The 26,346-nt window shown below is 37.6% G+C and overlaps 1 protein-coding gene across 6 annotated transcripts in view; it reads right to left on the reverse strand.

Annotated features, from left to right (window-relative positions):
• Positions 1 to 26,346, reverse strand: part of ADGRG6 (adhesion G protein-coupled receptor G6) — a 111,511-nt gene that overhangs the window by 42,979 nt on the left and 42,186 nt on the right. For 4 of the 6 annotated variants that reach the window (XM_068184759.1, XM_068184760.1, XM_068184762.1 and 1 more), the window contains exons 3-9: positions 25,140 to 25,481; positions 18,953 to 19,573; positions 14,183 to 14,251; positions 10,960 to 11,043; positions 3,687 to 3,772; positions 2,235 to 2,287; positions 2,101 to 2,154 (exon numbers count right to left, since the gene is read on the reverse strand). In XM_068184759.1, the coding sequence (XP_068040860.1) occupies positions 2,101 to 2,154; positions 2,235 to 2,287; positions 3,687 to 3,772; positions 10,960 to 11,043; positions 14,183 to 14,251; positions 18,953 to 19,573; positions 25,140 to 25,481 (1,309 nt within the window). The remainder of the gene's footprint in view (positions 1 to 2,100; positions 2,155 to 2,234; positions 2,288 to 3,686; positions 3,773 to 10,959; positions 11,044 to 14,182; positions 14,252 to 18,952; positions 19,574 to 25,139; positions 25,482 to 26,346) is intronic. The other 2 variants (XM_068184761.1, XM_068184764.1) reach the window with 2 other exon arrangements.

A 26,346-nucleotide genomic window follows, 5' to 3' on the forward strand; every position in this document is an offset into this window, starting at 1 on the left:
TCATAAACAGATGTGTGAACCTCAAAGAAGTAAGGAACTGGAGACTAAACCTAGGAACACTGAAGACTACTGGGAAGCTGATCCTTTTTTTGGTTTCAGAAGGAAGGGATGTACAATCATAGATATACACAGAAGACCTAAAGATGCTTCAACCAATTTTTTTCAAATGTTTCTTCTGTAAGAGGTAAATGATGCATGAAAATGCATTCGAGACATGAAAGCTACATGAAAAAAGGCAGAAAATAATGTGTATATATATTTCTATATATCTGTATGTACATAAACCGTGCGTAAAAAGCACAATTTTTGTTAGTCACATATCATGTAGCTCACTTAAATTTTTAAATATCCTTGCTTTATCTCATCTGGATTTCTAGGATGAGCAGGATCTTGACTTGCCTTTTTGTTTTGTTTTGCTTTGTTTTCTAAGAGAACATTCACAGCATGACACTCCTGATTATTTGGAGAACATTAAAATTTGGTGTGATATGACCAGCATTTATACTAAATTATTCAGAATGATGAAAAAATGCCATTTGACCTTGACACAAAGTGCACTAGAGCCCACAAGAAGGCTAGTTTCTCATCAGACGAGGCCTTCCTTGAAAAATGACATATTATGAACATGTAATTCCATTGTCTCTGAAATTACATATAATGAACAAAAGGAATAGAGATGGCGTTACTTCCGCGTAAGAGTAATATATTATGAGAAGTAATTTAGTGGTATATTCACTGTATGTCAAAAAGGAAGGTAAAGGAAAGGGAAATTACTAAAATAGTTTCTGCCTCTTCAACCTTTTTTTTTTTTGGAGTAAACTAGGGAGAAGAAAAAAACCAGAGGGCAGGATGGTGGGAAGGTGGATGGATGGAACAAGAAGAAATCAGGTATACAGCTCAGCTGCTAGACTTATAAAAAGATACAGGAATAAAGATGGGGAAAGCTTTATATTCCTCAGCAGTCTTGGATTGTTGGTAAGACCCGAGGTGTCGTCTCCACTTGAAAGGCCTTGCTGGCATAACCATATCATTTAGAAGTGTGAAAAAAAATCCTTCCCACATCACTACACCCTACTGTAAATGTAGGTCAAGCAGCAAAATAGCCCATTCAGAGACTGGGCTTACAGTGTACCAGTTAAAAGGTTTTGCCAGTAAAAGCTGTCTTTCTGCTGTGGCTATGTGGGAAGGAGATACTACCTTTCTATAGATCTTTTCATGTCTAGGCAAACTCTTGAAAATTAGAAGCACCACTAACTACTTCCTGATGGTAAATTGGGAATATTGGGCTCTGATATTACAAAGCCCAACTTTTACTGCCATTATCATGGCAGTTCTCAAGAGTCAGCAGTTAAAATTCTTAACAGAACTTTTGCCTACACTGCAAACAGATACATCCCGTACCCACTTATTGCCCCATCCTCAGAAGACTAATTATGTTTTGCTTTCCTCTTCTTAATTTGGTCCTAAGATTTCCTCCCTCTCCAGACATCCCTCAGAAATCAGCCTGCTGCTTTCAAAGAAGCTCATGGAGGCCAGATTTTCAGGGGGCTGACCCATCTAACTTTCTCTGGCTGCCTTTGAGGTCATTCCAACTCCAGCGCCTCCAAGCCCAGCAGTAGTCAGGAAATGAGAGCATATGGTAAATAGTTTAACTCACACTCGTTTAGCTTTCACTTCTTTTCAGTGTTTTCCATCTAGTAAGATGTCTATTAACTCAAGAGTGTCTGGTTCAAGAAAACAAATGCAGAGACAGTGGACAGATACTAGTGTACCTAAGCTTGCTGCTAAAGAAAGCTGGGTGTGTTGTACAACTTAAATTTCCTGTATCTATTCAGTTTTGTGACAGATGAAACCTGAGTTCTGAAAAAATTATCTCTTAGGGTTTAAAGCATGATAGGTTTAAACCAAAACAAACATGATAACCAGTATTTGGTTTCTAAGAACATTCAGCACACTGAGATTGACAGCATGTATTTACAGACCTGCAGCATATGCCAAATAATAGGCAACAAATCCAATAATAGACAGTAAAGTCTGTTGTAAAGCCACTGGCAATAGCAGCTGTTGCCTCTATTGAGAAAATGTCTTTCAAAATATTACCTTTTAACACTTCTTTTTTGTCTTGCTCCTTCTCTAATGGAGGCAGGGTGGATGCTATGAAAGAAACAGACATTAATTAGGGTGGATTAATTCTCCAAAGGAATACAGCATAAATATCTTCCTCCTTAATTTACCTGATATTGACCACATACACAGTGTAATTCCAATTCTGGAAAGTACGGTTCAGCTGAAAAACAGGAAGACATTGATCACATGAATGGCAAGATGTTAATGGGGCTCTTTGTTGCTTAAAGCAGTATTAGAATTTCACCCTTCTGCCCTTTGAGAAATCCCCTTCAGCTTTGCAAAGCAAAGAGAACACTCATTTCTGTGAGGTGATTGTTGTCCAACTGGTAGTGAGAGATGTGGCTTTTTTGTGTGACAGAAGGAAATCTGTATATGGACATGACAGAGTGAACAGGTGAGTGCACAGGGTCTTGACCTTTTCCTTTTCTCCTTCTATTCCACATCTTAAATCCTTAGATACACTTAGAACAGATTTACTGAAAAAGCTATCGGCTAAATTTTCACCTGAAAATATTCAAATTTACGATGATCTTCTTTTCAGACCTTTGTACTCTTTATTCTGAGTGCTCAGTTTTCCTCCGAGTGACACCTTTGCATACTCTTTCACCTTTCTAGTTTCTTTGGCTCAGGCACCTATGTACTTTGCCTGGGTACTGCTGCTAAGGGAATAGCCTTGGCAGGTGTGGATGACTGCAATTCTGTTTTGTAGATTACACTACACATATATATATATATATATATATGTAGTGTATATATATATATATATATATATATTCATATATATTCTGGTTTATGGATTCCTTAGCTTCTGATAGCTGAAATCTCCAGGTTTTATAAATTAAAAAAAAAATTAATAGTCGTTATATATCATGATATCATATTTTCACATAAGTAGTTGGTATAAAGATTTTACAAATTGTGTGAGAGGGACTATGTGAACTGTCAAAAGGGACAGAGAATATCTTTATTCAGACAAGAAGAACTTTTAGAGGCAAGAACTTTAAAAAATCCCTCACCCAGAGAAGAGCTTATGTCTGCTGAAATGGGCTGAAAAGCCAGGGAGTACTAGAAACCTCAGCAGCTGTCCTATGGCAGAAACCTTTTGAAGTAGAGAACATTAGGATATATTGGAAAAGTTTATTGCCTCACACAAAACAACACTGCCTTGTGTTTCTATGATTTCTGCCACAATATAGCTTCAAAACCATATTAGCACTTGGGGAAAAAGTTTTTGTCCTGTATAATGATGCTGGAACTCAGACATATACCTCTTTGGTGGACAATTCTGATTCCTCCATACTTTCCAAAATCTCACTTACTATCTACATTTCTTAAGAAACTAGCTAGTATTGTACAGACATTTCAAATTTTATCCATAGTGCTGAAGAGCCCGAGCTACACCTGAATTTATTACTGCACAAATAAATAAAACAAAGATATTTGGAGAACACATGTGAAGAGTTTTTTTTTTGTAGTCTCATTTTTTTTCTTTTCCAGCTGGAAACAGTGATGGGACAGATTCATATATGTAATCACACAGGAAAGAAAACTTAACTTACCCATTCTGCAACGACATCATGTACTTTTGATACCGAGTTGGGGTTGGAGCTAGAGACAACTATAGATATCCTGTAGAATAGCCCACCTGTCCATTAAAAACAGCATTATAATGTTAGAAACTGAGCAAATTTAGCTTTTTAATAATGATATTTTAGCTCTATTATTAATATAAAACTGTGCTGAACCTCAGATACAAGGCCACCTCACGCTCTTGTTGGCATTTAAACTCTGAAATGAACAAGCCCTGCAGGCTTGGACCCATTCTCACTAGTCCTGTTGATTTTGACAAGAATTCCCTACCCCTCCATATTTTCAGAGGCACTTGAAATGTGACATGGAAACTCACAGGCAACATACATCTAAATAGTATTTTGCATATGCCTCTAACGTGGTGTGTAAAATCAAGTTCATGACAGTGTCAGGAATTTTAAAAATTATTATAATTAATGAAGTCTGTAAATACAGATAAATTCTGCTCCTAGGCATATTGTTATAATATTGTTATATGTTCCAGAATTGAACCACTGCAGACTAGAGTTTAAATATTGCGAGAACAAATAAAGCTCATCAATTAAAAGTAGCAAGGTAACTGAGGACAGAATTAGGTGTGAGAAGGGATATAGAGCTCTTGTTTCCATACTACAGGCTTGCTCTGAGGCCTGGCAAAGGCCAGACAGTAGAAGAACCCATATTAGCTTTACAAAACTGGCAGCTGAACAAACCATCTTTCAGTCACAAAATGTGTAACACTTGGCTTGGTGCAATTTTATATTCAGAAAACTGTTTTGAAATGGCACTGGGTAAATATAAATTCTCCTTAAGCTCATGAGTGGGTAGGCAGCATTACAAGATTTCACATCTAATAAATAACACCAATTCATTTCAAAGTTATGATCTGTGTTAAAAGTCTGTACTTTCCACAGGCCTATTTTTTTTCATTAAGCTACTAAACATTCTGTAAGCTCTAGTTGGGTAAAAGTTCCCAGGATGTGTGTGGGGGGTTTAAGAACTTCTGGATCAATTAACTTGCATTTATGTGCATTTGTGGCATTGCTTGGTTTTGGGCTGTTACCAAGGTTGTGGGTCTTGATCACAGATACATGCATTTATATAATCTTATATAAATCTTACAGAGACACTACATAGAACAGAGCAGGACATGACAATAATTATACAGAAATCCCTTTCTGTCTCTGATTGGAAAGGAACAGCTCTACCTTTCGGAATCTAAATAAAAGACCTTTTATTCTAAGTGGAGCAAATGTCATAATTTTACAACTTCATAGATAATTATTGTACAAGAGCTTGAAATAAAGGCACCTGGAAAATAATTTGAAGTCAGTATTTTCCAATTTAAGTGTGCATGCATTGGTTACTATTCATGAAATGGTTGGATATTGTTCTTTCTTTACAATATGGAATTAATTATATGTATATTAAGATTGGTAAAAAAATTCCTTTATGATAAAACAGTAAAGAAGATGGTTACTAGACACCTTCTTTGGTAAGCTAAATTTTTGATATGAGCAGAATGAACTTTGTTTTGGTTTACTGTCTTTTTTAACTCTCCTGAGGAGGCACACAAATTTGGTGTGTAGTTTAATCTGAAAATGAGCTGTAGTTAATTATTGTAGTTAATTAATAGTGATAGTTTAATAAAAAGATTAAAAATTAAGCCTTTGAAGAACAAATTTGCACTTTGGGCAAATTCAAAACACTTGCAAGACCTAGATGTCCTTTGTATGTATATATCTCTGCATAAACACATATTCAATTTTAAATCTATAATGTATCTTTTATATGTGCTATACAGATACACATGTACAGAAAGTGTGCATTATATATACTCTCACAAACTCATATATAATTATATATCTAATTATAACCTTACTTAGAAAATTATGTAAAGTGACAAAATCACCTTAACATAGGAATATCCGAACTATTTTAAAAATCATACACAGTAACTACAAACTAGGGGATAGCTTCAAGATCTCCACCAGATGGTGACCCAAAGCATGTTTTAAAGAGGCAAAAAATAAAAAGAACAAGAACTAATCTGCATTTTAAAATACTCTCAGGAGACTGTAAATTAGATAGTAAAAACTAAAACTCATTTATCCCTCTTCAAATTAAACAGTTGAAATCCCACCTCAAAATGCTGAATTAAAAAAAAAGTATAAAACTGGTGAAAAGTAGCCAAAGAAAATTTAAAAAAAGGAAAAAATAACCTGGAAAACAATGCTCCCTACCCCTGCCACCAACTACAAAAATATAATGACCAATCAAATGTGAGTATATTTTAAAATTCTGTTGGAAAAATTATCCAAACACTTAGTTTTGAAGAATCTTCTATTTTTGAAAGTGAAATCCTCAAAAATGTGTCAGTAAAAAACATTCATACACTCCCAAACAATAAACTGTCATTAAATCATATAAAATACATGGAAACCAGTATATTATCCTCACAGTCTCATGAGAGCTGTCTTAGAGAAGTACACAAATATGAGAAATCACACATTAATGACATTTACTATCACTAAGATGCTACAAATTCCCTTCTACCGTAATTGTATTATTATTCCGAAACATCTTCATATGCTAAATGGTCCTACATCTAAAGGACGAAAAACAGCTACTTCTACATTCAGTCTACAAACTGAATATCTAATAGATAAGAGATGATCTGGGGTTTTTTCTACATCTAACTTAGTGGCTTGACATACTGTAGTGGAGCTCAGGTTGACACAGGCAGCCCAGCTCAGTGAAGAAGTCACACAAACAAGGCAAAAGGACTGCAGCAGAGCTAATAAGTTGTTTCAGTGGTGGGTATGACGTGCTGTTTTGGCTTGTCCCAGACGGTAAATTGGCCAAGGAATTAACATGGGCTGAAACTGATGACTCATGGTATGTCACAGAAGAAAGTGATGTTTGGATCTGCATGAGAGAGTGACGGATGGCTGCTCCAGCTGTTGTCACAGTGCCTGTCAAGATGGTCTCTTTGTGCTGAATAGAAACTCGGCTATATGTAGATGGCAAAAGTACCATGTCATTCATTACTGCAGTTCTTGATGACTCCAGAACAGAAGAGAGATTTGCAAGATGTCCATAATCAGCATTTTCAAAATCCAAGGCATTAGCAGTAATGATAGATATTGCTTCTCTGTTCCTGCTAAAGGGTCCATACACCTCCCCTTCTGAATTCCATTCAGAAAGCCTCGGTATGTTTGTTGATGTCAGAACAGCAAAATCCCTTCTGTCTTTATTATTGTCAATGATTTCTTGTTCTACTGCCCAAAGAGAGTATCTTGGACTATCAACTTGGTTTTCAATGGAGTTTTTTCTTAAAACAGTTAGATAATTTATTGGTGTTTCTGTTGTTCTCAAATTTAACTCTTCCACATCCCACTGAGGGAGCAGACTTGGAGAAATTGTATCAAGGTGGTTCTGAAAACTTTGTGGGAGTGGAGGTGTGGAATAGCTGTTAGGAGCTACACTGTCTCTGAATTTGGAGTCTGAATGAAGAAGTTGTCTTAATTCCAAAGACACTGGAAAAAAGTCAGAACTCATTGCACTGATGCTTTTTAAAAAAATACCTGCATCTTTTTGAACTTTACTTCTTGGTTTATCAATGGTATTTGCTATAGCATCATTCTCCAGAAGACTTTGAGACTGTGGTGTTTCGTGTCTTCTTGTACTGCTTATCAAACTCTTAACTATGCAAGTAATCTGAGACCCAGGTGTACTGATCAAGAAAGGAGCTCGGCTATCCCTTGAACCAAAAGGCTGAGTTCCTGAATATGTTGGAAAGACAGAAACAGGCTGATGCCTATTGTTTAGGAAGGCCATGTCAGTTTGATCACTTACTACGTCAGTTTGAATTTGCATGTGCAAACTATCTGTGGAGTTTTCAAGTACCTGATCAAAAGGGCTTACCTGTGCCCATACAGAGGATTGAATGTAAGGTGCTTCCACGGAAGGAAAAGGAAAGTCAAAATAAAATTCACTGTTGGAAGTCACATATAGGTTTGCAAAGTTCATTGTTGACTGCAATTGTGATATTGAGTGGCCATTACTTTCTGAAATTCTCTTTAAAATGCCTGGAATAAATGAACTAAAGATTTGTGTTTCCAAAGTTGATATGTGACTAGAAAAATTAATTTCTTCAGCACTGTGACCTAAAAATCTAATCGCAGATGTTGGTTCAGAGATACTGTCAGACTTAGCATATAAACTAATGGACAGCAACCTCTCTGTTGGGGAAGAAAGCAGTTTATTAAATGAGAGCCAGAAATTTTCTGATGGCTCCCCAGAAAACACTTGAGATGCTTCTTTCAAATGATGGGAAACAGTCCAGAAACTTGCTCTTAAAGAGGGGGATATATCTACATATTTTGTTGGAAAATCCAAGTAATCTAAGTCACAGGAGTCAGCAACTGGATTCATGTTCTCTGACTCTAATGTGGAAAAAGCTGACTCTTCATTTTCATTACTACCATGAGATGCATCCAAATTGTTCTCCAGTGCCACATTTCTGAGGGTCTCACTTGGATTTTGAAAGTATAATGAATGCTGTAAATAATGAGACCAGTAATTACTATTAGATATAAATATGCTGTGACTTTTCAAATATGTGTCAGTCAACAGCTGTTGATAAACAGGCAGGGTTGTTACGACATGCTTATATGCTGAGCTTGTCCTGCCTGTTTCCACCAGAAATGATGAAAATTTTAATAGTTCTCTACTGTGTCCTTGAACTGAATTTGTCAGCTGGCTGTCACGCATAAATTTTGCGTATGATTTTTTCATGTTCTGAAAAACACGTGTTGCTTTTGCATGTAGAATCTCCACAGAGGTTAAATTTGTAATGCCTCCTGAGGGATGTTCCTTAATGTGCACAGATTTTTTAAGCTGAAATTCACTGTTTGCTGATAGTGTAGAAAATGTTTTTCTGTCAGCATTGCCTTCTATCATTTCCAAGTAAAAAATTTCAGGTACCAAGTCTAGCAAATCTAACCTACTTTTTTGGAATGGTGGCTTCTCATCTGTAGGTGATACAGACAAGCTAGAAAGAAAATGATGTCTGTCTTCTTGAATATCAGAGGTGATATGACGATGAAATACAGGCTCATTCCACCAGTTCACAGGCTCCAAGACATTGCTTGTATGCAGGAAATTGTTTGTGTCGCTGTTGGAGGATGAAATCCACAGAGTTTCTTTTTTGTGTTTGTAAGCAGTGCTGCTGCTGCTGCTGCTGCTGCTAACGGGAGAGCGGAATGATGGCTCAGAGTCATAAGGATGGAGCCTACTTGCCAAAGTCCTTGCTAGCTCTGCACTGGGATTTCTGCTGCAAAGAAGAGAAACTGCTGCATTCACAGGTGGCTCTGTAACTGCATCTGCTGCACCAGAAGTACCATGGAATAGACTTCTAGAATAATTAAAAATATTCTCATTTGGCAACTGGTTCATTACAGTATTATCCAGGTTGATATTTTCTGTAAAAGCAGACAAGGTTTTGTTGCCAGTCTTCTCAGAAGAAGCTGATGTGGACAAAGTTGGAAGGAGCAAGCTGTATGGGTTTTTTCTCTCTGGGTTATCATCTGCTGAATTTTGACTGAAATGCAGAGGCCTTTGCTTCACTGGCCAAATAATTGGGGTTGAGATAATTCCTATTGTTTTGATCCCTTCTATCTTAGATTCTTGCTGCCTCTGTGGTCGTGAATGGGAAAATTCAGGTGAATATCTCTTCATTCTGAAGATAACTGCAGCAGGAAGTCTGAATTCCTGCAGGTCTGTGTGTAGCAAGCCACATAGTTAATGGATTAAAGAAAATATATGTAACTTAACTCTCTATTCTTGGTCTAAAAATCAACTTACCAAGAGTGGAAAATGATGCCTGTTAGCTGAGTGAAAGTTTAATTTGCTTCTAACATAAGTGAACTTGGCTTATTTTCGTAGTCTTTCTACTTTTTCTTGGGACTTTCAAGGCTAGAGAAAGGATTTAATTGTCCCCTTTTTATTCATACTAATATTAATAAGATTTAGTTCATTCTGTCATCAAAAAAAACCAAAAAAAAAAAAAAAAACAAAACAGAGTTAACTGCTCATGGTGAACATTTGTGAGTGGCTCCACAAAAAAGAAGCAAACACTGCTTGGAAGAAATTTTCAATATTTTCTTCTTACTTCTACAGCTTATTAAAACCAAGCAGTCTGGATTCAGATAAATTCTTTCACATTATGCACTGTACTGCCAGTGTACAAGAAATATCTGCCAAGAGAATAAATACTCCAAGAGTTTTAAATCCTACAGTAACAACTGATGGATTGGGGAAAAAAAAACACCCAACCAAAAAAAAAAGCAACCTAAAAACCAAACCACAAACCCCACCCAGATTCTAATTTATTTCTGTGGAGTACACTGAAAAAATAAATTAAAAAAAAATATACATTTAAGCCTGTGATGAAAATTGGCAAAATCTATCTCTGTGTTTAACAACCAACTTTAACAAACTAATAAATATTTTAGCAGCACTTCACAAAATGATGGTCAGTCTTTAGGAGACAGTGATATCACAGAATTTGAGAAAGCCTCAAAAGAAATCCTGGCTTTATTCCTGTGCTAATAATAGGTTCATTTACTACCTTATTTTTTTCCCTTAATCTTTCTAAATGAAAAGTAAACGATATGTGATACTGTCAACATTTTCCCTAGTAAAGTCAGATCCAGCTCTTCTTTAAGTCAGTGGAAAGATTTCTGTTGACTCAGTGGAAGTGGCTTTGCTCCATAGGAATGGTTCCACTTGGCTCCTGCGCCTGAGGAACGGCGAGGAACTAGTGAGGAACAGACAATCCAAGCCTACTACCACCCTGGCTGCACAAGTGGGAGCTACACAATGTCTGACAATCTGCAGCCTTGAAATCCTTCAACAGCATGGTTCTTTTCAGACCCTTTCCAAACATCCCTCTCCCTTCCCTTGTTCTTTGCAATGCAATGGGTTACACACTTGTTAAATGCAATGGGTGACACAAAGTTAATCCCTTTCACAGAAGAGCCAGGTAAACATGAAACAAATAAAGACTGAGTTTGGTTCTGTTCTCGTTTACACCATTCTGACATGGTCCAGAGATTTAATCCTGATTTATTCAGTGTAAATGAGATCAGAACTGAGACGTGACCCTTGACATTATGATGGTAGGAAAAACACACCTTAAAATACAACAAATTTGCTTTAGACACAGTACAAGGAAAAATGTAACACAGGATTTCTTACCATTGTTTGGCTTATCGTTTCTATTAGTATCAGGCATGTTAGTGGTGACAGTGGGTGGTGTAGGAGTAGTAGCATTTACAGTAGCTGGTAATAAAGATGAGAAAGAGGTGAACTTGAATGAAACATGAATGTTAATAAGGTAAGACAAAATGGGAACAATGCATGACAATGTAAAATGAAACCATCTACACACAATGCCATAAATGTTAAAAAAACACATTATTTTTTCTGTACATAGTGATGAATAGATATGAACTGAGGCCCCAGTCCTGCAGTCCTCACTTGCACTAACTTCAGTGGGAATTTTGCCAGTGAGAATTTTGCAGGATCAGTCCTGCACTCCTTTTATAAACTCAAAATCCTCTCATGAGAGCCTTGGTTGTGTGAAGACCAGGAAATGGGGAAGTTCTAAGATGCGTGCACTTAGAACGTTGCTTGTGAAAAGAATCTTTGCCCCTCCTCAAAGACTGAACATGACAAACAAATGAGAAACTAAAGCACTCATGGCAAGGATTCACTTAACTCCACTGAACTCAAAACAATGAAGAGAATTGAGATCAGGCTTGGAACAGGTGAAATAAAATATCTACTTTGAAAGCTTTATGAAGAAACTCAGCTGTACTGTTCCCACTGACACCAACAGGAGTCACTCCACAAAATCCCGGAGAACCAGCTGAACACTTTTCAAAATTAGAAGGAGGAGCCAAACCTGCAAATTTCCCCCATGATGGACTGGGAGGGTATATGTACTAAAAGAATTCAGAGATCATGCCACTAAATCATCAAATAATGGTTTGGAAAATAATTTAGTTTTGTTCAGTAACTCCCAGGGAATACAAATCCATTCACTTGATAGATTTTTTTCCTGAAAGCCCTTATTTAAAATCTGAAGGTTGGTATGGTAAAATCTCCCTGTGTTACATGGCTTTGGAAGATTTTGACCAAGAATCAACCTAGGAAGGTTATGCAGTTATATTTTGGGCAAGAAATCACATTTTTTATGTTTTTCTAGGTTTTATCTAACCTTTTGAATCCAAAAGTCACAAACTTGTCACAGCTTAGGGAGCAGGTTCATGCTCAGGTTTCAGTGAGACAAGAAAATTAGGGAAAGAGAAGAATAAGTTGGACATTGGAACAAACAGATTCTAACTGGGAAAGTGAGCATATAAAATGACACCTTGAAATACAAAAAAAGCTCTTCCATGAAACTTCAGACCTATATTGTCTGAGGAATAATTTTCAAGGCTTCTTACAGACTGGGTCTTAGCAGCCAATGCTGCTAAAGGAGGCATCTAATGAACAAAAATATTTACTAAGCATAATGGAGAAATCAGTTCTCCCATCAGACATAGCTGACATAACCTGGCATCCACAAACTATTTTACTGTTGTAATTGCACTACACCCAACAAACAAAAGGAATCCAAACTGGCCTCTAAGTTTAGATAAAGTCTGAGGCATTGACAGAAATAGACAGACAGACAAATTTTTATGATTTTCATTATTATGACAACAATTATGATGGTGCTGAGTGGGACAAACCTGATTTGGCATCTTATTCCAAAGTGACAAACTGAACACAAGGTACACTTTACCAAATACTTTTTTAGAGAAAGAGTATTACCTTCATGAAAATACTCATAGTCTTATTGAAGTCTTTATTGATGGTCTAAGAAGTTAAGAAGGCAAGTTTTAAAGGCAGCATCTTTTATCAGAGGCAATATCTACCAGACAAGTTAATAAAGCTGGGACAAAGAATGAGGTTTTCAGAAAAGCAGGCTTGTTCAGCTGAAAGACATTTTCTCCCTTCCATACCATGCCATTTTAATGGAGGAAAACACTCAGAGATCTTCCAAAAGAATGGATGAAGATATTTATACATTGATACCCTTTACATATAAAAAGACTAATACTGAATAATTGTGGATGCATCATTTACCCAAACTATTTGAGTAACAGTATTTAGATCGTACTCTGCTTTGTGAATATGATGCCTGAAAATTACTGTTTAAAATCTGATTATGGACATTAATGGAATTTCACTTTCCCCGTGGAGACCAGTAAAATATGCTCCAAAAATTTTAACCAAATTTATCTCAGGAAAATCTGGGAAAAGTATACTGAAAACTGACATAGATCTCTTATTGGCTTTCCAAGTAGAATAAATTTTCCCTTTTATTTTTAAGCTAAATCCAATTTACTTGAAAATATTGGTTTTGAAAGAGTTCTGAGACTTCTTGTTCTCCTCTTATATTTTATTCTCTCCTTCTTCCACCATTCAGCTGGAAAGAGGTTACAAAGCTAGATATTTTTGGTGCAGTTGCTGCTGTAATTGAAGTTTAACATAGCATGCCAACACATTGGAAGGCTTGAGTTCATGAAGGGAGGCATTGTGGAAACAGGTTAATGTTGCTCATCAAGCACTTTTTATGGAACTTCAGCATCTGAGGAGAACAGTACAAATTAACCATCCTTGCGTGCACATTGATTCATGTGATATGAATGAATGAATTTATGATTTTCATTATTATGACAACAATTATGATGGTGCTGAGTGGGACAAACCTGATTTGGCATCTTATTCCAAAGTGACAAAGTGACATGAATGAACCCAATCTGTAGGGTTCACCCATTCCTTGCATTCAACTGAACTGACTTTTAAAAACACTTAATGTATTTTTATATGTACTGATTTTTACGTTATTAATCCATCACTACGTGCCATAGCATGTGTTTCGTTCTCTACAAGCTGCAAATTTTGCAGTTTGATGGTACTTATTTTATACCTGCTAATCTTAAAGCATGTAGCCTCAAAATATCTTATTGAAAAAAAAAAAATGGATAAAAGCTAGTTCCTTTATTTACATCTGCCCTTTTTTTTTTTTAATAGATTTACCTACTACTTATACTGGTTAATATTTTACAGTGAAAATGTACAGGAGGAAAAGAGGTGGAGAAAGAAATGAAAGCAGTCAATTAATTCGGCTTTGATATAATTGAGACTATTTGGAAAATGTATTGTCAAGAGAGTGATCACATTTTTTCCACATATTGTACAAACAGGAAACCCACATACTTGATGAGACTAAAGAATTCCTTTCCTTGATATTTTTTATTGCTGCTCACCCTTTTATAAATGATAATAAAAAAGAAATGGAATAAAACCTGGAGGCAAATAAAGATTTCCCAAAGATTAAACTGTGAGAAGGATCTGGGTTTCTTACCTTGGCAAAGGCTTCCTAGGTTTGCACAACTGGTTGGTTCAATTGAAGAAGAGGGAATTAGATATGAGCCTTTAAAAGGAGAAATCAAATAATTTAGAAAGGGTTAGTTACTGGGCCTAAAACATATTATGTTGCGCAGTAGCACATTCCTCTTCCTAATTTCTTTCAGCAGTAAAAATGACACTGTCATTTGCCTATAAGACTTAAAAGTTTTCAGTTTCTGTTGCAGCTCGGGGATCCTTGAAAACCCTGCTGACTCGCAAGTTAGAGTCACATATCCTCCTGTGATTTTCTTAGCTTTCACTAAATAACATCACATTACAGGAATGCAGCTTGTGCATACTCTGTAAAATGGGTTTAAGCAAAGGGGTCAGTATGGCCACGGGATTTATGTGATTTTCAGAACAACATGTGCCTTGGAGGAGTGACCACACTCTGCTGCTGCAGCACAGGCTGCACACACTTGTGAGTAATCTGCCTGGGACAGACACCAACCAGATAAAAGGTGATTAAACTTGCTCCTCTGCCCAGGGCGAGGGTGTGATTAGTATGCTGGTGTGCATGACTTATAGACAGATAATGTTATAAGTCTGTACCTCTACAGAATTATTCATAACAACAAGCATTACACTTTGATGATCTGGAGACAAAACCAAGGGACATAAGAATGGCTACAGAAAAAGAATTGGTGCAACTGCATTAATTACACTTCACGTATCCCAGAGGCTCAGCTGCAGATACAGCTGCCTTTGCACACTGTATTGAACATAATGGGACCATAGGGCTCTGGCAAGATGTGAACCCACTAGGAGTTTTGCCCTTTTGGCTTTTGCTTTACCACTTCACAATCATATTGACTCAATGAGGTTTTCTCATGAAACACACTATCATTCTGTAAAATTAAGTAGCCACCACTCATCAGCTTGTAAAGATAGCTAAGAAAATATTTCCTGTGATGCAAGCACAAATGAAGCATGGAGCTTCGACACACAAATTGTATCATGACACATATACCACTACATGTATTGCCAGCAAATATAGAGTGTAATTAAAACAACAAATATTAAATGATCCTCAACAAATATTAAATTTCCCTGGTTTTTTTTAATGGATTAAGAGATAGGGGCAAATTCACTTTCTTGGTACACTTCTTATGAACTCCAGGAAGGATGTTCTAAGTGAGCGTACTATCCCCTGCATGAGGTGGGTTTTTTCTCCCAAAATAAATTTGTTAATATTAAACAGTCAATATCAAAACCTACTCTGTTTCACTCCTGTTGTGTAACATGGAAAGATGACCTGAGAGTTGGCTGGAAATACTGTGGGTGTTCATATTTTCTTTACTGGGTATTTAAAACAAGATTGTGATTTTATTTGGTGAAACTAAAAAAAAAAATCAAATCCAAATTTACAAAACATTTAAGTCAGAAGACTACTGCATTGAGTTTGCATGGCAAGTGTTTGGCAGAAAGAGGGTTACAGGGGCAGTTCTTTAAGAAGCCTCTCACAGGAGCTTTCCCTATGTCCAGTGGAGCCAATGCCAGCCGGCTCCAAGATGGATGTGTTGACCAAGGCTGAGCCTGTAAGCAACAATGGCAGTGTCTCTGGGATAAGGGATTTTTAAATGGGTGAAAGTTACTGCACAGCAGCAATTGCAGCCAAGACAGGAGTGAGAATGTGTGAGAGCAAAATCCCACAGACACCAAGGCCAGTGAGGAAGGAGGGGCAGGAGGTGCTCCAGGTGCCTGAGCTCAGATTCCCCTGCAGCCCACGGTGCAGACCATGGTGAGGCATCTGTGCCTCTGCAGCCCATGGAGGTCCATGGTGGAGCAGAGATCCACCTGCAGCCTGTGGAGGACCACAAGCTAGAGCCGGTGGATGCCTAAAGGAGGCTGTTACCCCATAGAAAACTGGCACTGGAGAAGACTCCTGGCAGGAGCTGTGGACCCATGAAGACAGGAGCCCATTCTGGAGCAGGTTTGCTGACAGGACTCGTGACCCCATGAACCTGTGTTACAGACACATTGTGTTATACATTTCCCTTCAAATGTCTAAAACTCAGACATGCATATCTGCTTGTCATGCTAGACTTTATAGTCAGTGAAGAGGAACAGACACTCCTACAGCAAAAGAACTTTGACTTCACTGAGACATCTTTTCCAGCATGAGATGCACTGACCTGTGGAATAGCCTTTTTGATTCCACTATTCATAAACAGCACTGAGGGCAATTATCTTAGCGCAAAACATTGGCCAGCTGCCTAAGGCAGACACATCTCACACTGAGTTAAATCTGAGAGTGAAATTAAGGATTCCTTTGGCCTTTGGGAATGAAGAACTCATTAAATGCACATTAAAAAAAAAAAAAAAACAAACAACTGCAGGCATGGACAGACATGTGGCCATGTTACCCTTAAAATGAGTAGATCATATCCTGCTATAGCTGCAGCCAGTGCAGGCTTCAGAATCAGAACCAGAAATTGATTAAATGCTCCTAAGTTTGCCTGCACTGATCTCTGAACTGGTGGGCAATAGCCATATTTCTATCATTACCTAGGTTACTTGTTTTAAAATGAGTCTGGATATCTAGGCTGTGTATGCATACCTTTACATGCAAGCTGCACAAAGGTATGGCAATAAAAACAGAATTCTGTCAAATCTTATGCAAACACCCCACCACAACTGCACAGCTGTGAAAACATTAGTCTATGGAATAAACTAATAAAAAGTAAAACTATGAAAAGATTATCTGAAACAATTTGCTGGTGCTTTATGCCTCATAAATCTACTTGTAAAAGCTTTGTCTGAGAAACCATAAAAATAATACCCCTTGAAAATGTAAGCACTGTTCAGGCAAAGACATGCTGAGATCACTGCTAAATGCTTGGTTTGCTTTTTTTAAAGTTACAGGCCACTTCCTGGTGAAGCATTATTGGAGCTGTGTGAAAAACTCTTTTCTGCATAAATCCTTTCATTGCTGTCAAATGAAGCCTAATCAGAGTCAGCTCCACAGTGTAAGTGGTTTATTCATGGTTGATAGCCTGACTCATCAACTCTCCTGTTGAAAGCTGATTTTACAAAGAAGGCTTTTACTTGAGAGGAGGAAGGGAAGACAATTCTAACAATTTCATCTCTGGAATTAGTAACCATCTTTGAAATGGCACTGCACCCAGAATTTTCTTTTAGGAATACTATGGCTCAGGAAAGCCTGTATCACAGAGGATGATTTCATGTCAAGGAAATAAAAAGACTTGCTAGTGAGTCAGTTTCCTCATAGGCTTATTTAGAGACAACAACAATGTTTATATGTAGATATATTTTAAATTACTTGAATAGATACTGGGCCTAAAGTAGGAACACTAACCTACTTTTTCTAAAACAATGTTCTGCTGCAGGAAAACTACTGATAACTCACATCCCAGGGAATAAAGTTGTGGAATGAAAAAAATTCTATCTATAATATCACTACTGTGATATTATATTTATATCTTAGGATAATACAGTCTTCAGCAGGAAGAAGAACAAGACTCCAGTCAAAATTAAATGAGATTGCAGCTTGTACAGAGATAGGTTGCTTGGTAGAAGTGTTGTGGTAGACATCATGGTGTAACAGCGTAAGATTTGGTGTCCCAGCAATTTTCTGGGAAGTTATTGTCTACCAGATCAGTTTATACCGATGAAATAGAAACAACTTTTTTGTCCAGAAAAAATGTTTTTGTTCATCACTCATGGTCAGATCAGCCTTTTCTTTGTTTTGGTAGAAAGGTGAAGGTACCAAGTTGCTTGTGGTTTCATACAGGTGTTGCTTAATGTTTTTTTAGCAGAGGCATGTTGAGATCTTTCTCAGTAGTTCTAATCTGTGAATGAGTATCCCATACTTTGATATGAGTACAATAAAGCAAGCAAAGCAGCTTTTTTAGCCACCTTAATCTCTCAAGAACTATTAGATACAAAATAGAATGCCTTAGTGATGGCAGCTTCTCTTCTAAACTAAGGATTCTCAGAATGCTGACAGATGCTCTGTCAAATATACAAAAAATACTCCAGGACATTTATGTGAGTCAAGTGTCTGAGCCATAAAATGAGAATAGGTTGGTAAATGTATTGAAATTTATCTTCTGGAGTAATCTACAGGAAAAAACACTTTCAGTAAGTAGCAGTTAAAAAAGGACTGATAATATGTCATAATGAAGAAAAAATCTTATGATTTTGATCTCAAACTCTTCCTTCCTGTCCACCTCTTCTGATTTAATATTTTATTCTAGTTTTCTGTCACCTATGCACTGCTTTTGTCACTGCTTTTGCTGGCTCTGCATATAGAGCACGAGGCTAGCATGGGCTCCTCTGGCTAATCAAAGGGCCAAATGACAGGTACAAAAACATTTAGTAATTAATTAGCTAACATACATTTTTTTCTCCAGAGACCACAGTAATCTTATTTGAGGCTAGTAGGTACTTGCCGTTATCCCCCTTTTGTATGAGCCAATAAGGAGTGTTTAGGAAATCTTTGATCTGCAGATCTTTTCCAGCAGCAACTCAATACACTTAGGAGACTTGTTCCTTTCCTTTAAGGAATCAACTCCATACCCTTTCAAAGTCTCTGTATATGTAAGAGTTAAGCTAAACTCTAATAAAGGTAAGACGTTGCTATTTTTCTTTCATGGGAATGCTCTCATTTTTTTCCATCTTGGTATGTGGTATGTTCAGCGCAATACAGAAGAGTGGGGGTGGGGGGGGAATAAGCAAAAAAGTTTTGGCAAGGCATACTCACCACAACTCAAATTGTTTTCTGCTTTCAGTGCTGAAGTTGGAATACTCCAGAATTCATTTTCCCAGTCTACAATGTTTCCTTTCACATCGCAGCTGAGGTTGGCCAGTGTTTGCGCATTCATGGTGAAATTCCAGAGGCGGAAGTTGTAAATGTCCCCATTTAGAGAGCTCACTTCATTGCTGTTAGAGCCCAGCACCAGCCTCCCATTTCCAGGGATAACTTTGTCAAAGATCTCTGGACAGTCCACCACCTGATAGGTGCTCTTGGCATATATACCTATAGTGCCCGAGAAGCTGTCCCATACAACACAGAGCTGTTGAAAGGTTCCTGTGAAAAACTCTGCATTTCGGGGCAATGCATTCTTAAGGATGCACTGTGTGCCTGAGATGGACAGAAAATGGCCTTTTGTGGTCTTCCCAAAGCTGAAGAGCTCTCTCAACAATGCATCAGTGTAGGAGAAAACCTTCCAGTCGTCGTTGTCATCGCTGTTGCCCTTGGTTGCTTCAAAGCACAGTGTAAACTGTCTAAGCTCTGGCACTGAGATGGTCTCTGCTACAGACACAGCATCGATGTCAGGAACCTGGGGAATGATGACTTTCTGATTCCTCAGAGACACGGCAACTAGAACCAAGAGCAGATCGGTAAACTATCAAAAAAAAAATTCATCATATAGGAATAGAGGCAGATTGGCAGCAGGGGTTAAAGCAACATTCATTAAATCAAACATTCATCAGGTCATTTTTATCACTGTAATATACCAGCAGCACACACCAAGGGGAATTTGGCTTGGGAGTGCACTCAGCTGAAAATATGTAGCGATCCTTTCAATGGCACAGAGAATGCTCTGTGACACCCAGTTAACAACCCCCTATGTTGTGTTAAGAGCAATATTAGGACACTCTACCTACTGACCTCCAACTCTTCTTCAGCTCACTTAATAAAAATTACTTCTCATTCATCTAGTAAGAATGCATTAAGCAATGGAATAAACCAGTTATTTGAAAAACACAGTACAACTTGCTTTTAAGATATATTTTAATTACTTGTCTGCATGACTACATTACACCAGTGAAGTTCAGGCCTTCCTTCTTTCAAATATTGCAATAGAAGAAAGCCCCCATTACATTCCTTGGCAAACTGAAGCCTTTTGTTGCTGAATTCAGCTAATGGGTATTTCTGCACAGCATTAGGCATCTTCTCATTTTGTCCCCAGCAGCTTTCTGGTCGAATACTGTAATCGTGTGCTCATGAATATTTCTATCCAAGCTGTTTCCTATGTACTAACAATTGGGTCAGCAGTTTTGGACTTTGCAAAAGTATCCAGAAATCTCTAGTACTACAGCAATTTATGTATTGCTGTAAGGGTATTTATGCAGAATTGCTCTAATTGTTGTTAAGTATACTCATTTGCATGGGCAAAATGACAGCCACGAAATGAGAAAGTACCATGTGACACATACTTTTTCTCCATGAGTACATGAATGACAATTCTGTTCACTGCATTTCAGAGAACATTATTTTTCAAAAGAGAATGTTAATATGCTCAGTTTTATTGTCACATTAATGACAGCACAATTCTTCCAGCAAATTTCTCCATGGAAAAGTCTCCAGCTACCAGACATGCAAAGGTGTCTGGTACAGATTGCAACAGCCCTTGGTTTTACTTCTGGCTCCTCAGCTCTGCCTCAGACTCCTATCTCACGCAAATGTCTGCTACCTCTTACACATTTTCACAGTGTATACACTGGAAATGAAACTGTTTCTTGCAGAAGGTGAAGAATAACTGCCACAGTAGTTAATTCCCAGTCTCCTCTAGGATTTATCAGTGATGTCACAACACTGATACTAATTACTACAACTATTCTCTGCTCAGATTGAAATAAAACCCTTTCAAACATGAGAGTGTGAGACATGAGGGAAGGGTGACTATCACGCCATACCCAGGAAAAGACACAGATACATGGTGTATAAAAATTCTGTGTTGTCTGTGGTACTGCAAATTTCCTTTGCCAGCTGCTTGCAAAGACTCTGAGCTCCAAACTACCATATTTGGATATACACAAGAACATAATTTGACCAATATATTACACAGTAAAATAACATAAAGCATCGCAAGTTATCTGCCAACCCAGCAACTGCATAATGGGAGGGAAGAGAGAAAAATACTGGACTTTTATAGTTACTGGATATACTTCATAGATTTATTTTTCTTCCCAAGGGAAAAAGCATGCTGTAACAATTTTATAGATAGAAAATGCGTTCAACTCTCCATTGAAAACAGGGGCATTTTTTTAGCGGGTTAATTATACTGTAAGCTCCTTTACGTAACATGGAAAGTATTCCAGAAGAAGCATAAGGATTCATGACTCGAAAAAGAAGAAAGCTTATTAATATGAGCACTATCCAGACCAGGTGGTAAGAAAAGTTATGGACCACTGGTCACTTTTAAACAGTATAGAAAGAGAAATAAATGAGAAGGACTTTGCTCCCGTAGTGAAGAAGTCTGCTCAGTTTTGCTGTATTCATCATACAGATTTAACCACTGGCATCTTTCCCACATACTGAAAACACAAAACTGACAAGTATTTTGTCCACATGGAGAAAACTGAATGCTGCCATCAATATTAAGTGCAGATTTCTTTCCTGGTTGCTGTTGCACAGTCATCACACTTATGAATTTAAATGTTAGTATCAGGAAAACAGGCTATTCTCTGAGGAAGAATATACATATATTCTTGGAATACTCATCCAGGTGTTTCAGAATACTTTCAGAATTATGCTATTTTTTTTTCTTAGGAAGACCCTGAGATTAGCTCAGTTGGTTAGAGGATGGGGAGAATAATGCCAGGGTTGTGGGTTTGATCCCTGTATGGGCCATTCACTCCATAGCTGGACTTGATGATTGTTCTGGGTCCCTTCCAACTCAGACTGTTCTGTGATAACTGGATTACAATGGGCATGGGTTTTTTGGACACATTTTCTTACGAAGAAGGCACAAACATCTACCTTGCTTGTCTCACTGTCTCACATCTCATACACCCCTTCACGCATAAGCAAGCCAGGAACCCTTAGGCTCTATTTCACAAGCCCTTTACAAGCAGGGCACACTGGTCTCCTGCCAGCTGATGGGCTTTTCAGTATAGTCTGGTGCTTAAGGAGTGCCTTCTGCTGTTTCTAGCTCCCCTGCTTTCATCTTCCCTGTCAATGATGCTGGTAGAAATGTGTCAAAATTTAATGAGGTCTGCAAGTGTCCACATACCAAGTATGTTTGGCGGTGTTTTGTTACTACCTCAGTGAATTGTGCTTTTAATCGGGGCCACTTCAGTCCTGTTTAACTGTATGCTAAATTGCCTCAAGCGTTTCTGTACTAACACAGGTCTGTTGGCTCTCCTTCCTCCCCTTTTGGTGACTGACTTCTACTTACTGGTGGAGTTATTACTTACAGTTAAGTGTTACTAGGAAATTATTTACCATGACAGCTCCTCAGCTGGGGTAAATTGACATAATTCCCCTAAGACTGGCAAAACTAGATTGGTTTACTGCAGCTGAGGATATGGCCTGTCCATCTGCTATTGTGTGTTGCAGGAGGTGGCAGGCAGGAAAAAAACATTTGTGTGGGTGGCCAATTTGATACAGACAACAGGACTCAGTTTGAAACTTACATAAAACTGAGCAATCACACAAAAGTTGTCCTATTCCCCAGCTAATTCCCTCCCACAACTCACTCTTTTATGTCTATCTTTCCCGATATGTATTTTGTGTTGAGTACATACTGCATATTAGGATGTTTGTATCACTATGTCTTTTTAAACTACATTTCTAGATAGTAAATTGTGTCTTTGAATGGCCTTTTACTCTCCAATTTTGCATTACTTTGTGAAATTCAAGGTGGAGCAAATTAATTAATTTTATTATTATTTAAAAAATATAATTTCTTAGAAAAAAAAATGTAACAGCATTCCCCTAGTTCTGGCAGAAATTAATGCCTTTGCTGCTGTATCACATTTTTAGTACTCAAAGATGGTGTCAACTTGAACTACAAGCTTTGAAACTTCATGTGAAGTGAGGGGGCGTGCAATTTTTCACATGATGTGAAGGGGTGTGCAATCTTTTGGAAGGCTTTGGAAACTCTTTGCAAGCATAGCAGAGCACAGTACAGGCATCTGCCATGTGGATGTGTTGTTATTTCAGTGTGTGTGCATATTGATGTGCAATTTTCCACATGCATTTATAACTTGAAAGGAAAACAGTACTTTACGATCCCTTTTCCCAGACCCTTTTCTGTATCCATTTCCAGGTTAAGTTTTATTATGATCTGTATCTGTAACTATGTTCTGAAAGTAACACAATTGCACAGCTGTGAGCAGTAAGTAGAAAATAGTTATAACTTTCCCTAGAAGAATGTAGACAGCTCTCCCAGCATCCACAGTCAAAATCAAGATGTCAAGTGAAAGTGACACATTTGGAGTAATGAAACTGAATGAAGTCAGTCTCAAACTAGGTGCTTAACAGCACAGCTTAACACAGAGCCTCTGAACGAATATATATATGAAACATTAAGTCACTGGTCTTTGATACTTTTAGTCACACTTTTACTTCAATACTTCAATACTTTTACTCGCACTGGAGAATAGCCTTCTTTTTCAAAATAAAAGGCTATCTTCCAAGACTATTAAATTTTGATGGTGCTATCCATGAGCATAAGGTACCATTCAATTTGCAGGCAATACTCTTGCTTTCATTACAATACATAACTGTGGGTATATACATACAAGTTGTTCTCTGCCCATGTTTGTAGACCTTTCCTTATTAAACACAGCTGAGGTCAACATTGCATCTTTTAATTCCAATTGTAACTAATCTCTTACATTTATACTTAAACATTAAAATATATAATATTTTGCATAATCTGACTGCATATGATTTTTGTGATCTACTTGATTTTACAACTTCTTACAATATAGCAAAAGTTTTGCTAATTTTAAATAGAGAGGCCTTCCAGAAAATTTGCTTTGACTTTCATAAGAGGTGCTCCTACAATTATTACTATATATTTTTGTCAGCATAAAAGGACCTCAGTAGAGAGAAGTTTTTTTTGCTTCTCTGTGATGTTACCTTTTTTCTTTTCAGGACTGTACACAGATTTTGGTGACATAATCATGCCTACTTTTGTCTTATGATTCCAGGGATTTGCTATCTTAATTATTTTAAAATATATGAAATGTGTATTAAATATTTTAAAATAACCATGAGGAAGATATGCTTGTGACTGAAGACAGAACTGCCAACCTTCCCTGCTCTGTCTTTTTACAGCAAGCTAACCTGCAGAACATCACTGTGCTACAATAAATAAAGGCTAAATGCAATACTAGTGGTCAGTTTAAGGTGTACAACCACTACAAAAAGAAAATCTACTGAAAGCATGCAACTGGAAACTATAACCCTGAAGTGCATAGTGAACCACACATGGGGTCTGTTAGTCACTGTCCTGAATGTCTTCCACTACCTTACTGCCCTTTACTGTCTAATTAATTCTAATTAATGCTCTAATCAGAAATTATTTGTATGCTTATCTTCTAGGGAAAAAAGCATGAGTGTATTTTTAAAACCTTTAAAACCATTGTTACATATTTAGGGAAGGTAAAGAAAGGTCAAGGAACTGGAATGAAAGGTAGCCATTCTGCAACATCAGCTCATCCCTGGGAGTTTGTTCCAGAGGCTGGATGAACTCAGAGAAGTTCTGCTTTCTGTATTAACTTCTCCCCACTGCTGGGAGTTACACTGGGCCAGAGGTCCAGGCTGACCTTTCTGGCTCAACTAAGTTGCCTCTCATGCTCTCCTTTAGGTTTCTATGTCCCTCTGCAGGTGTGCTGACCTGAAAGACACCTATCCTGCTTCCAAATCCTCCAGCAAAAATTGGCAGGGAGAGAACTGTTAGGCCTAAAATCTTTGCATGTGGAAAGTTTTTCTAAAACACTTCTTGTCATGTCCTGGAATAAAATAATTTTGATCCAAAGAAAAATAAATTAGCTAATAAAAGATTCAAGATAACCCTGTAAAGTGCAGCCTCACTCATTCACTCTCTTCTCATGGAGGACTTGGCTCCTTCAGGAAGTGTCATTTTAATCCTTATAGCACATTTCCTTGTAACATCTATAATGGGATGAAATGCTTTGGACTTACTTACTTCGTACATAGCTGGCATTAAAACCTTTCTTTTGGATACTGAAGTCGCTTTTAAATGACACAATCATTTCATTTCCGGTAGAATTATAGGATAATCCTTTGGCAGTGATGCCACAAAGGTTCATTGGGCTTTCTCCATTGTCTAATGTCAGTGAATCATAAATGCAGCCCGGAGCTTCTTCAATGTCGAAATCAATAAAGGTTAGCTGTATGATAAATCCATGAGGCGCTCGGATGATCCACTTGCACGCTTGGCTGTTGGGATAGTCACTGGGGAAGCATGGCGAAGTGAAAACTCCAGAGGGGTCAGTTAGCACAGTCCTACAGTCATAGCATCCGTGAGCTGACAATGAAAACACAGAAAAGCTGGAGGTCAGGCAGAGACGTAACTTAAGAGTAAAGTAACCATCAACACAAGAACTAAATGTATGTCTATACAGACTAATAGAGATGGGAGGAAGAAAGGCAGAAAAAGGCCTTGTTTCTAGTGGGGAAAATGTTGGAGGAGTAGCATAGCAAAAGAGCATTCTATATAAGAAATCCTATAGCAAAGAAATATAAATTATATTGCTAAACAATAATTTGTGCACATTATATATATAGATATATATTTACCATGTCTATTGGCCTGATAAAGGCAAAGTGAAAGCAAAGTTTTTCAATTCAGAAAGGCAAATCATAAAACTGCAGCTTCCAAAAGATTCAGATTTTTTGGCTGCTGGGCTGGTGCTGACTGCAGGTTATCCCAACAGCTCTATGACATGCTGTTGTTTCCAGAGAAGTGTCCCTGGAAATGAGCAACTAGAGTTGGGCTGAAGAGCAGCAGAAGCAGCAGTCCCTGAAGGTTAGTCATCTGCATTTCCAGCTGATGCATTCCACATCACCCAGAAGGATAGCAGTGAGTTACTGGCTTTGGAATCAACAGTAAATTACTGTGTCCTTCCCATGCTGACTCAGCTCCATTGACATATTTGTGGCAGTCAGGCTTTAAGAAATTCTTACCCTATTTGTCATACTCCTTTGCTCACCTGCTGTGTTTACCCATGACAATTTCAAGCCCAGTTAGTCCCCAGGGTTGCATTTCTTGTTTGGTTAACATTTGCTCATTTATCATATATTTACTTAGTGTATTATATGATATAATTACCATGAACTGCCTGCTGCTAAAATCTGTAACAGTTTGCCAAAGCAGCACTGAACAAAATAGA

This window comes from Anomalospiza imberbis, chromosome 3 (assembly GCF_031753505.1).
Source record: "Anomalospiza imberbis isolate Cuckoo-Finch-1a 21T00152 chromosome 3, ASM3175350v1, whole genome shotgun sequence".
NCBI classification, from domain to species: Eukaryota; Metazoa; Chordata; class Aves; order Passeriformes; family Viduidae; genus Anomalospiza; species Anomalospiza imberbis.